This window comes from Nothobranchius furzeri, chromosome 14 (assembly GCF_043380555.1).
Source record: "Nothobranchius furzeri strain GRZ-AD chromosome 14, NfurGRZ-RIMD1, whole genome shotgun sequence".
Taxonomy (NCBI): domain Eukaryota; kingdom Metazoa; phylum Chordata; class Actinopteri; order Cyprinodontiformes; family Nothobranchiidae; genus Nothobranchius; species Nothobranchius furzeri.
Window position 1 is genome coordinate 29,352,548 of NC_091754.1, and position 12,563 is coordinate 29,365,110.

The window sequence follows — 12,563 nt, forward strand, 5'->3', positions numbered from 1 at the left end:
TATTATTTGTTTACAGATTTCTTTGAATTCATTTAAAGTCTACAACAAATGCACTTTTGATGATAATGTTTAAAGTTCTAAGCATACATTCTAGGTCCAGTCATGTGTTCATTTTGTAGAAAAAAAATGGTTATGTGGAAAATTTGTATTTCAAATGTCATATGTTCAGTTCAGTTAACAGCTATCTCATGCAAGACCAAGAGCAAAATGTAAAAAATGTCTCCAATTAAACTTTTATTTTTTTTTTTTCACTTTGATTAGCCCTTTGGATCTATTTTCCACCTGATGGTTTCATACTTGGATTTATGTGGTTTTTGATGAACACAAATAGCAGAAGCTGTTAGCTGGAGCACTTCCAGTGCAGCCTGGGACACTTCAATAGAAACATTCCAGTGTAATGGACAATCACAAGTGGTCAAAGTTAAACAGTAAAACCATAATAAAAGTTTTACATTAAAACTTTCCCTGTTCTAACTAGCCAAAAGATTGTCAAATCTAGTCTAAAGTAATCCACATTTGTCCAAATAAGAATCAGTCTTTCTCTTCAAAGGGAATTTTATTTGAGTGTATGTCATTGTTTGTTATGCAAGGCTATGTGCTCTCTCAATGGTAACAGCAGAGTTCAGAGATTTAAAACCAGTCTGAAATAGAATTCAGCCTGTAAAAAAGAAAGCTGATTTATTTTTCTCCTAACTAAATCAGTTCCCAAACATTAAGACTGCCTGCTGCAGACACCCTTGTTCAGCCAGGCTGCTTTAAACACAAGAATCAGTTTTACCCTTAGTGTTGATTGGCTCATCTCTTTATCTTCACTAGAAATTGGGTTTCTTGTTTCTGTACCAAAAAAGGTTGCTTTACTTCACAATCTCCAACAAATGAGTCAATCCTGTGGACGTGAAGTCAAATCCCAGGTAAATCCTGGGCCACATTCAATTTGGGAATAACATTAGCTACAGACCTAGGCCTCTGGGCAACAGCCAGTACTTTTGCATTCCCTGTTTCTCCAGCCGATAATGGAAACGTATCTCGGATGTGAACCTCTTGCTCCTGCCCCTGCCAGTGTTTCAACACAGATAATACGCTCAGTTATTTTTCCAAAACACTGTTCATGTATGCAAATAATTCCCCCCAACAAACCATCAAATTCCAGATGTGTACTGTCTTTCTTGTACTTTATCTTAATGTAAACATCAGACTACAATAAACCTAATCCTGAAGTTGTAGTTTGACTTCCCAGCTCTCAGGCACGCCAACGTGCTGAAATGCTTTGACCTATTATCAGATGGACTCCTTAGTATGGTGTGACCTGTGTTGTCACATTGCCGTCACCGATCCACTATTGTGTGACTTTGAGGAGGCCACCCACTGATTTCATACATTCAATGCAAGTCTGTTTTTTGGACAAAGTGACCATCACATGTCCTTTCACCCTCAGCATCAGCAGAAAGAACCAATCAGAGACCAAAGTTCATTTCACGTCACTACTTTTTCCCTCTGTGCTTTTCTGCAAAACCCTCCATTAAACCCCCTGTCATTCATCATGGCTGTATGTATCAGTCAATGACATTCTCAGAGTTTCACAATGGCATCTGTGCTGACATTGGCACAGTTGCCACTGCTATAAAAGCTGCAGGGCAACATCGTTATTTTATATTTTTCTCTCAACTGATCCACTGCTTAATTGGCTTTATGACGTACTCTGAAACATGTACTGATGCTGTTACACTTGGGCAAACATTATGAATTAGATGATTAGCACACAGATGAAAGAAAGAGACTTAATGCATTATGTTATGCCAGAGTTTTAAACTAAGATATTGTATTATAGCCATTTTTGACTCATTTGAAAGCAAAGTTGGAGCATGATCTAACACAAAATGATAAGATCTTGTGCAATCAGAGTATTAGTTGAGAATCACTCTCAGCCACTACAACACTAACTTTTTACCAAAATTCTGTATGATTGCTCGAGTTGTAAAAGCGTCCATTTTCTACATCAGTTGGCCGTGCCCGCCACCTTCAGTTGAACTGACTACAAAAGATGAACAGTTGTAGATGCTTCTCTGCTACAGACATCCTGAGAGTTTCATTAAAATCCAATTGATCATTTGAAATGTTGCTGACAGACAGACAGAGTCGACCCCAGCAATTATGCCTTCCATCAATATATGTCCTTTACGTATGTAGATCGATGTGTAACTGGTTCCTCGGTAGTTATAAGTTAAGTTCTAAGCAAAGAAGTTGTAAAAAGTGTTGCTATGTGCTGTTAATGACTCTCAGTAAAATCCACATTAGATCTTAGCTCAGTATCGGCAAAACTAAAAATTATGAAAACTTTTGTACATTCAGCCTGTGTAATTCATCTAACTGCATTTTTTTTTTGTGCTCATCTTAACACAGCATAAAGTTGTTTTTACCTTGTTTTTGCTGACATTTTGACTAACACTACAGGACTTTCTCCACATGTTAATCAGTTGTAGATTTACAGCCAATACTTACTTTCTGAGGTTTTCATTCAAAACTGAGAAGTTCAGGATGTATTTATCAAGTCATCACTCACCAACACACACACACACACACACACAGAGAGAGAGAGAGAGAGAGAGAGAGAGAGAGAGAGAGAGAGAGAGAGAGAGAGAGAGAGAGAGAGAGAGAGAGAGAGAGAGAGAGAGAGAGAGAGAGAGAGAGAGAGAGAGAGAGACTCTGGCAAATACACTATCGCCCTTTTATTTAAAAGTTGGGCTTCATCTGCACCAGAAAGCAGATTGTCTTTGCTTTATCTTAAGTGTTTACTACAGGTCAAACAAAGGAAATGAAACACAAATATGCTACTGGTGTTTTAATAACAACAACACCAGGAAGTTGTTTGAATCTAAATGTCATATTCATAAGAAGTTGTGTTGAAACAGAAATAAACAGAACGTTTGCATGAAGAAAAAATGAATTTAAACTGTATTATATAAATGTCAACAACAAACAGCTATGCTACAGTTGCACTTTATTCCACTAATACCTTCTGCAGGGTGCATGGCCACTGGAAGCCATGGGGCTAAAGCCTTCTATGGACTCATCACTAATCAACAATAAGTGTTTGTTTATGGTTTCAAAACTAAACCAACCACCTAATTAAAGCATGAATAAACAGAAACCAAACTTGGGTATGTAAACTGGTTTTCTAGGGATAGATCTTTAGAGTTCTGGAGGGTTTCTGAGCAGATGTACTTGCCATTTAGCCTGGCATTCCAGACTCCTCCTCTGTTTAATTCTGCACAGAGAAAGGGTCTGGGAACTCTCCTATTCAAATAACCCCACCCCGTGAGAATTGTTACCTAGCCAATCAGCGCTGAGTAGTGTACGTCACACACCATAACACAGAGTTTGTCATAAACATGGCGACTGAAGCGGAGGTCGCTGCGACTCTTTCCTCTGTTCTAAATGACTTGGACACGTCTTTAAAACCACAACAAGTAGAAGCGCTAAAAACCTTTCTTCTAAAGAAAGATGTCTACGCTGTCGCCAGACACAATTTTTGACTACAGCTAAAAAAAACTACAGTGTCACGGACGTCACACAGCGATGCTCAGTTTCTCATAAACAACAAAGACAGCAGCGGAGTTCGCTGCGGCTCTTTTCTCTGTTCTAAATTACTTGAATGTCTTTAAAACCACAACAAGTAGAAGGGCTAAAAGCCTTTCTTCTAAAAAAAAATAAATAAATAAATAAAAGATGTTTGCGCCATTGCCAGACTCTATTTTAGACTACAGATAAAAAACTACAGCGCCACGCGGTACAGTCGGTATTTCTGTCTTTTGTCTGAATGGTTATTTTTGAGCTGGCTAGTCCTGCCCCTCAAGTGCCTCTCTGCCTGTGAGTTACCAGACTCATTCTCTGTGCAGAATTAAACAGAGGACGAGTCTGGCAGGCCAGGCTACTTGCCATTGCCAATGCAAAGCCATGTACAAATATAAAAAATCTGGTGATTTTAATCATGCCTCGCTCTCTGCTGCACTTCCGACATTTCAACAGTTTGTCAGCTGCTCCACCAGAGAAAACAAGACATTGGATTTGTGTTATGCAAACGTAAAGAATGCATACATGTCTAAAACAAGATCTCCTCTGAGACAATCAGATCACAGTCTTGTTTTTCTCTGCTCAGAATACAAACCACTTGCTCAGAGGCAACCTGTGACAAGAAGAACTGTGAGAAAGTGGTCACAGGACGCTGAAGAAGCCCTGCAGGGTTGTTTTGAGACCACAGGTTGGATGACATGAAGAGGACATCAATCCCATGACTGGATATGTCACTGACTATATAAACTTCTGTGTGGACAACATCATACCCACCAGAACAGTGAGATGCTTCGCTAATAACAAACCCTGGATCACCAGTGAAATGAAGAATCTTCTAAAAGAGAAAAAAGATCCTCCAAGGAGGAAGACAGGGAATTATTGAGGAGTATACAGAAGCAACTGAAGATCACGATCAGAGACAGCAAGGAGGCATACAGGAAGAAGCTGGAGAACAAACTACAGAGGAACAATATCAGAGATGTCTGCTCCTTGCCTGTCCCCAGCCAAACAGACATCCCATCCTCCTCTGATCCAACATTTTCCAGTCACAGGCTAGCTCTTTTGTCCTCTAACACAGTCATGGACTCTTCTAGTTCTATAAATCTGTCTTCAACCAAGTCAGGAGATGTTGCTGCCCCATTTACCTCCCCCTCCTATCTATCTGTCGCTAGAAGTAAGGTGAAGAGGCAACTGGAGAGACTGAACAGGAACAAGGCCGCAGGTCCAGATGGTGTCAGCCCCAGAGTACTGAAGGCCTGTGCTGAGCAGCTCTGTGGGATTCTGCAGCACCTCTTCAACCTCAGCCTGGCCCAGGAGAAGGTTCCAGTCCTGTGGAAAATATCCTGCCTTGTTCCAGTTCCAAATAAAACTCGCCCATCAGTCAATGACGACCACAGACCAGTTGCCCTGACATCCCACATCATGAAGGTCCTGGAGAGACTTCTGTTGGTCCACCTAAATAAGCAAACTAGGACATATCAGGACCTGCTGCAGTTTGCTTATCGCCATGGAGTGTGAGTTGGAGTTGAAGATGCCATCATCCAGCTGCTTCAACCAATCCACTGTCACCTGGACAAAGCAGGCAGCACTGTGAGGGTCATGTTCTTTGATTTCTCCAGTGCATTTAACACAATCCAGCCTGATTTACTTTGCCAGAAACTCCAGAAGACATGGGTGGGGGCCTCAACTATCGCCTGGATTAAAGGCTACCTGACAAACAGACCACAGTTTGTGAGGCTGAAGAACTGCACATCAAACCAGGCAATCAGTAACATTGGAGCACCACAGGAGACTGTACTCTCACCATTCCTTTTCACCCTATACACCTCAGACTTCCAGTACAAATCAGATACCTGTCATCTACAGAAATACTCAGATGACTCTGCTGTCGTTGGGTGTATCAGAGATGGACAGGAAGCTGAGTACGAGAGCTGGTGGAACGCTTTGTGGAATCGTGTGGAAACAATCATCTGACCTTGAACGTGTACAAAACAAAGGAGATGATTTTAGACTTCAGAAGAAACAGGGTGGAGTCAAACACTGTTTCCATCATGGGAGAAGAAGTGGAGGTGGTTGAGGAATACAAATACCTTGGAGTTCACCTGGACAACAGACTGGACTGGAGAAAGAACAGCAAAGCTCTGTACAAGAAGGGACACAGCAGACTGCACTTTTTGAGGACGCTTAGGTCCTTCAATGTCTGTAGCAAGATGCTGCAAGTCTGTTGTTGAGAGTGTAATCTCTTCAGCCATCATCTGTTGGGGTAGTGGCATCAGAAGCAGGGACCTAAAAAGGCTCAACAGCCTAATAAAAAAGGCTGGTTCTGTTCTGGGGACGACTGTGGAACCTGGAGGAGATAATGCAAAGAAGGATTCTCCAGAGAATCAAGAAAATTATGGACAAGCCTGAGCATTCTCTTCACAAGACTGTCCGACAACGGAAGAGTGTCTTCAGTCAGAGGCTTCTTCAGTTTCACTGCAACACTGACCGCTGCTGGAGATCCTTCCTGCCAACAGCCATTGTAATATACAATAACTCGTTGATCACTTGATTATTATTATTATTATTATGAGCTACTAAAGCAATCAATTTCCCTCTGGGATTAATAAAGTATTTTTGAATTGGATTTGGATTGGATTGAATTGAATTGAAAAAGATAGGACAAGCAATGTAAAAGGTGGTTTAGGTCTACAGACTGGTTGGTGCGTGCGTCTGAAAAACTGGTGTACATCAGAACGGCTCCTGTTTGAAATATGACAGCTAAGGATGCATGGTATATCTGCATCAATATTGGTATCGGCCTATGTAAGGCATGTTTTAACATATCGTTATCGGTCTGATGTGTAATACTGGGCCAATATTAACAAGCAATATTTAGTAACCATTTGTGTATTTGTTTCGGAAGAGGAGGGGTGTGATTATGCGTAATTGTTTAGTTACATGACAGTAATCACCTCGGACGCGTGAATGTGTGTTGTGAGTTTATAATATTAAAATATTATCTTTATATAAAATTCTTATATTTGGGGGTGTTTATTGGCAAGAATGTGGCTATATGATATATATCAAAATACAGCAGAGGTGATACAATATCTGGCGATACTTAAAGCCATAAAATATTAGTATTTTTTTAACTGAACTTAAAATGATAATGTGTAGTTTTTACCATTAATCTCTGGAAGTATCCATCGAAATGCTGTTGAAAATGATTAAAATGATATTCATTCATTAAAAAATATTGGCGGCAGCTTTGTAACATAAAACTATAAAAATCATGTCTAAAATACAAAGTGTGTCTTAGGGGGATGCCATATTAGCTGCCATGTTTCCTTCTGGCTGGCTCGGGGTCCTTTACCTGTCAATGACATCACACTAAATTATTGGCTAAACGTATGACTTATGAAAGTTACATTATCACCTTTGAAAACATTCAGATAGTAAGCAACACGAGTTTAATAACAAAACTGCTAAACTCTTTCAAAAACACATATGAAAGAATAGAATTGCAAAAGAGATGCAATATATTTTGGCCGAGCAATGTTGCCGTAGTATGATGATGCCATTGGCAGGCGCAGAACCCCGAGCAGATCTGGAAACTACAGAGTCCGCACATAGCATTTTCTCTGTGGAATTAACTAAAAGACCATCAAAGTGTGAGAAGTCAGGCCAGGGTTGCATGCTTTCTGCTCCACAGGTAGCAACATTTACCGTAGTGTATTTTTAAACTAGCAACAGTCACGGCGATACGGCGTAAAATACCCTGAAATGTATGCAACCCCTAGCACTAGGAAATTACATACTGCCACTTTAATTGAAATACTCAAGCCAGATGCTTCCAAGTGTGTTAAGTGTTATCCGGTGTTACTGCAAGATTTTGTGGCTCTGTCACAGTGAAGGCGGTAAAAACTGCTGCCACCTAGCAGTCGGGGTTTGGATATAAATTTTCAATAAATTGATACACTTCTTTTAAATATTGACTCAGTATCATTATACAAAATATCCCAATATATTTTAGTGGGTTAATCTTTTTCACATTCTTTCTTATATTAATGTAATATCTGTAAATATCTGGGTATAATCGGGTTTAACAGCGATGTTAAAATCGTATATCGATATTAGCCCACATTTTCATAGCGGTGCATCGCTAATGACAGCCAACTATTTTTTTTTAAGTATGCAGACTGACCTCCCCGAAAATCCAAAGGATTACAAAGCCCTACAAGATTTAAAAAAAATAATAATAATATCAAGTGCCAAATGGCATTTAATGATCAGATGAACTGATGATGAATGGAAGGGAAGGATTTTCTCCATGAACACATGCTGACTTATAAAAATGTCATGTAGATTTAAAAAAAAAACCTAATCATATTGATTCAATCTGCTTGGCTTGGCCTTGTGTGTTCTCTCACTTATGTTACTAAAAATACAGCCAAGGAGCTGGAGCTCTCCATCTAGGCCTCAGCAGCTCAGGCATGGTGAGCAGTCTTTTAGAAACACTTGTGTGCTGACAGAGGACCACACAGAGGACTCACTGTGCTACAGAGACAAAAAGATTAATATTCAATCATTCAGTTTTGAAGACATTACTAGAACTGGAACTAATTAGTGCGATTAGTCTCTTAAAGTGGATTCAATGAGTTGTAGTTTTAGTTGTAAGAAACATCTCAGCACCCCACTGACACACTGTCTGCATTCTGGCCTTCATCATTTAGAAGCAAACTACCAGCTCCATCTTCTACTTCCATACAAACATCGAGTGTTCTGCATCCATTCCGTTCGTTTATTATTCATATGCACTGAAAGGTAAATGTGGGATATTTTTACACTGAAAGTCACAGCTTCAAATTCCTGTCTACTGACAGTTTTGTATTAGCTTTAATTGATTGCCTGCATTGTAAGCACAAGTAAAGGAAGTCGCAGCTTTTCCAGAGCAGCCATCAGTCAGAAATCACCTCGGAGCTCTTTGTGGCCTGTTGCCATAGTGAATTTTGTATATTTGTCTGTATAATTGTCCCAAATGATCAGCTTCGGTGGTGTTTAATTTTTCTTCAATGTGTGGGTTTTACTGTGTGATTTGTTTGCAACATGAAGAAATACATTGAAGATTGTTTCTAATCTGAACCCAAACACTCCAACGTCAAAATAAACTAAGGTATGAAGTAGTATCCTCATATCATCATTCATGCATCTTTTGCACAATTAAACTTAAATGTTTTGGTGAGTTCTTGTTCAATATGGAATATTAGAATCACACATTTTTAAATTGAAACAGCTCAACAAAAGTAAAATTTTAGAATGAAAAAAAAGTATAATTCAGATAAGAACAATGGAGTTTTTTCCAGAACAATTCTGAACATGGGGTTTCACTGCTACATGCATAAAGGATTAATAAATACTCATAATTCTATGCTTGTCACAAACAAGTACTACTCATGACCATGTTTTGAGCTAACTCCTACACAAGTGGACTAAATTTCTTCAGTCAAACCATGACTTGGGGCTGACTGTTTAATTGGTTCTATGGGGAGCTATTCCAAAGAATAGGCCACACCCACCAAAGTTTAGCATGAATATCTCATCTGGGTTGGACTAATATTGCTCACATAAAGTTTCATGCAGATCAGATAAGAATTGTGGAAATTAGAGGGAAACGAATTGGCACAGCATGACATCTGAATTTGACACCGTCATAACCCCACCCCTTTTGGAAGTTTCCCAGTACTGGACACCAAGCAACCCCAACTTGTCTTCAGTTACCTGGTAAAGATTTGTGTTGATTAGGTGAAAGGGGTCAAATCACGACCTTTCACATTAAAACATGACATTACAGGTCATGAGGGGGCGTGGCAAACCCTACTGGTGTAATAAATTAGCTCCATAAAGAATTATATTTTGCCCCATAACAGTTAAAGAATGAACAAGAGTTGAACTCATCCAAAGTGTGTCACAAATAAAACAAGATCGGAAGAAAGTGGAGAATGTAGCAGTTAAACAGTATTTCGCAACACAAAATGTTGTTTCTTTGTGACGAGTTAAAAATACCCTTCAATTCTAGTTTGGAAGAGAATATTTTGAGCTAAAATGTAATAAAATGTTGAGAGAGTAAGCTGAGTTAGCAAAAGATTATGTTCTTGTGTGAAAAATGCCCCAAAATTATAAACTTTAGGACTTCCAGAACCCAAGTTCAGCCATGTAAAATCCAACCATTTTAACTCTTAGATGTGACGTTTATCTGAGCTAGAGCTCCTAAAGAGACAATTTTCTCATCCAAAATCTGTTGTGTGGAAATGTCCTCAAAGTTGACTCATTTCCTGAATAAATTGCATGTTTTACTCTATTATATGCATGTTTTTTGTGAAGTTGTGTATGTGAATAATGTCAAATGTGTAGTAATTAGTAAGTGTGATCATGCATCGTCAACCCTTAATGAAACACAGGGAACTTTTAAATTCTGTTATGTTGATGATAGTTTGAAATATTCGCTGTGTCATGAAAATTCAACCCCTACAGTCAGATGATGATGACGATGATGATCTACTGCAGCTGCAGTCTTGAGGAATTGTACTGCTGCTCCGCACATCTTCAGATCAGTTACATGCTGTCTACCTGCCGCTTTACAACTGCCTGTTGAAATGAACACAGGGCTGGAGCAGGAAAATCAGCAATGAGCTCAGTTACAGGCATGGGGGATTATGTGATGCTGGCGCTGAGGCTCGCACATTGCTGCTTTTTGGTAATTTAATAAACAAACAAACAAAAAGTGGAGAATCAAACCGATCTCTACAGCGAAAGCGGTGCACTGGAGCAGCAGAAACCGGCTCCTTCCCCCCTAGTGCCTTGCACGTTCGCACACAATCGACTCAGAAGTGCTGGCATAAAATCACCCGCATGATGCTGCTGCTGGTGCTGGTGCTGATGAGTATTGGCCAGCATGCAGCGGAGTGACAGACATGAGAGACTGGTCTGTCTCCTTCGGCTGGCCTGGCTCACTGAAAACACAGCAAGTGTGGCTCATTTAAGAGGTGATGCAGTGGAAGGTGTGTGTGTGTGTGGGGGGGGGGGGATGCTGCTGCAGTCAACCCTAGGATGGAATAATCTGTTTAAAGAGCAAGTCACCCCCAAATCAACTTTTTTTTTCTGATAAACTATATAAATGTGTGTCTAATCGTGCTGCAGACACGTGTAGTCAATAGTTTTGCACTTTAGTGCATTTTAGTTAAAATTTAAATTTTCTGCCTGAAACGGTCAGTGTTGTGCCGTTGTCAGGTAAAAACTCTTCACTGCATTTGAATTTAAATCTGCCACCGCTATTGGCTAAGAGGTATGCTATGATGTAAACTGGTACATTATGATGTCACAATGTCGTGAGTGTGTGTATTGGTTAGTGGCTCCACCCTCTCGGTCTGCTAGGCAACAGCATTTGTTGCATTTTTCAAACATGAAGTGGGAGTGGAGTTCACTTCTTGTAAGGGGTGACTTGCTCTTTAAAGGAAGAAAAAACTGATCAACTGAAAGAGCAGGAAGCAGCAGTGTGTGTGAGAAAGAAAGTGTGTTTGTGTGAAAAGGGGAGGGTGATGAAGGAAATCCACATGCAGAAAGAGAGAGGGAGAGATTTTTAAAAAGTTAGGAGATCAGGTTGATGCAGCTGAGGTTGTATGTGCACCTGTGCCCTGCTCCCAAACCTGGCTCGTCTATAAGTTGTACCCCCCACCTACCCCCCTTTTTCCTTACAGCGCCTCTGCATGAGCCTCTGGCTGCATAAAGATGATTGCAGATCTCCCCACAAAATAAATAAATAAAATGAAAATTTAAAAAAATCGCAGACAGGCTTCTCTTTCACACAAGCACGCACAAACGCCGGCTCACTGACAGGCAAACGAAAGGCGCATTAATGGTGACAGGAGGGCTTACCACTTGGATTCTTGTTTTTCTTGAGACTCTTGCCACAAAGACACTGCAGCATATGCGTTCCTTTGCTGAAAATGTTCCAAAGAAACCACATTGATTTGGGCGAAGAGCAATCCAGCGGCTTAAACACCCAGCTATAGATGAGATCCTTGCGGTTGCATAATAATAACACAATTGGATCAGTTCTCCTGAACAAGGCTACCAGTTGGATCATAAAAAAATAAATATCCAAGTCCTGTGCGCTTTCATTCGCGTGACAAAAAAGAGTCGGTGTCAGTCAGACTTGGTAACAGCGGTGTCTCGTGTTTAGATTTATAAAGAATTTCTCCTCAACTAGTCTACAAGAATAGAAAAAATACTCTAGAAATTGCATGTGTCGCACCGGGAGGAGACGGGTCGCCAGTAAACAAACACAACTAACGTGAAAACAGTAAACCACGGTGGATTTCCGAGGAAAAAAGCATTGCCTATTAGTTCATCACTCTGAGGAGAGGAGGGTGGATCTGCACAGCATCAAAAGCCAGGGGAGGATGCATCCTATATGCACAGACTGCTGCAACGGTAGCCCCAGCGAAGCGCCACATCAAGTCCAGATCGTGTCTCCTTTACGCTGAAATGATTGGCGAAGGCAGAAAACACCGGGATAGCATAGTCCCTCGCCGCAGCGTCTCAGTTAACGCCAGGATCCTGGTGCGTGTGTGTGTGTGTGTGTGTGTGTGTGTGTGTGTGTGTGTGCGTGCGTGTGCGTGTGTGTGTACGTGATTCCTGGAGTGTGTTCCCCATTTTCATCACCACGCCAATGACAGCTCATAAAGTGCGCTGCGCCCGCAGGAAAACGTTTGCATGAATTTCCTTTAGCATCGGTCCTCTGCAGGCATACATCTATACATGCAGAAGGAGGAAAGGGAGAAAAGACTGGCTTTCTACGTAAAACACGTGGTTTCGTGCGCCGTCACAACAGAGATGTTGGGTTTTATGTCCCAATAGTTCAAGTTAAAATTCTTGGAGAAACAAAAATGTTCATTAAGGACATACATGACTGTATATTTGCAACCATGAACTTGTTTCAAATGATAGTGGCA

The 12,563-nt window shown here is 40.5% G+C and overlaps 1 protein-coding gene across 1 annotated transcript in view; it reads right to left on the reverse strand.

Moving 5' to 3' along the window:
* Window positions 1-12,300, reverse strand: part of fgf14 (fibroblast growth factor 14) — a 192,653-nt gene extending 180,353 nt beyond the window's left edge. The window contains exon 1 of the mRNA XM_054746712.2: window positions 11,485-12,300. Coding sequence (XP_054602687.1) covers window positions 11,485-11,695 — 211 coding nt within the window. The 5' untranslated portion in view covers window positions 11,696-12,300. The remainder of the gene's footprint in view (window positions 1-11,484) is intronic.
* Between the last annotated feature and the right edge of the window lie 263 nt (window positions 12,301-12,563).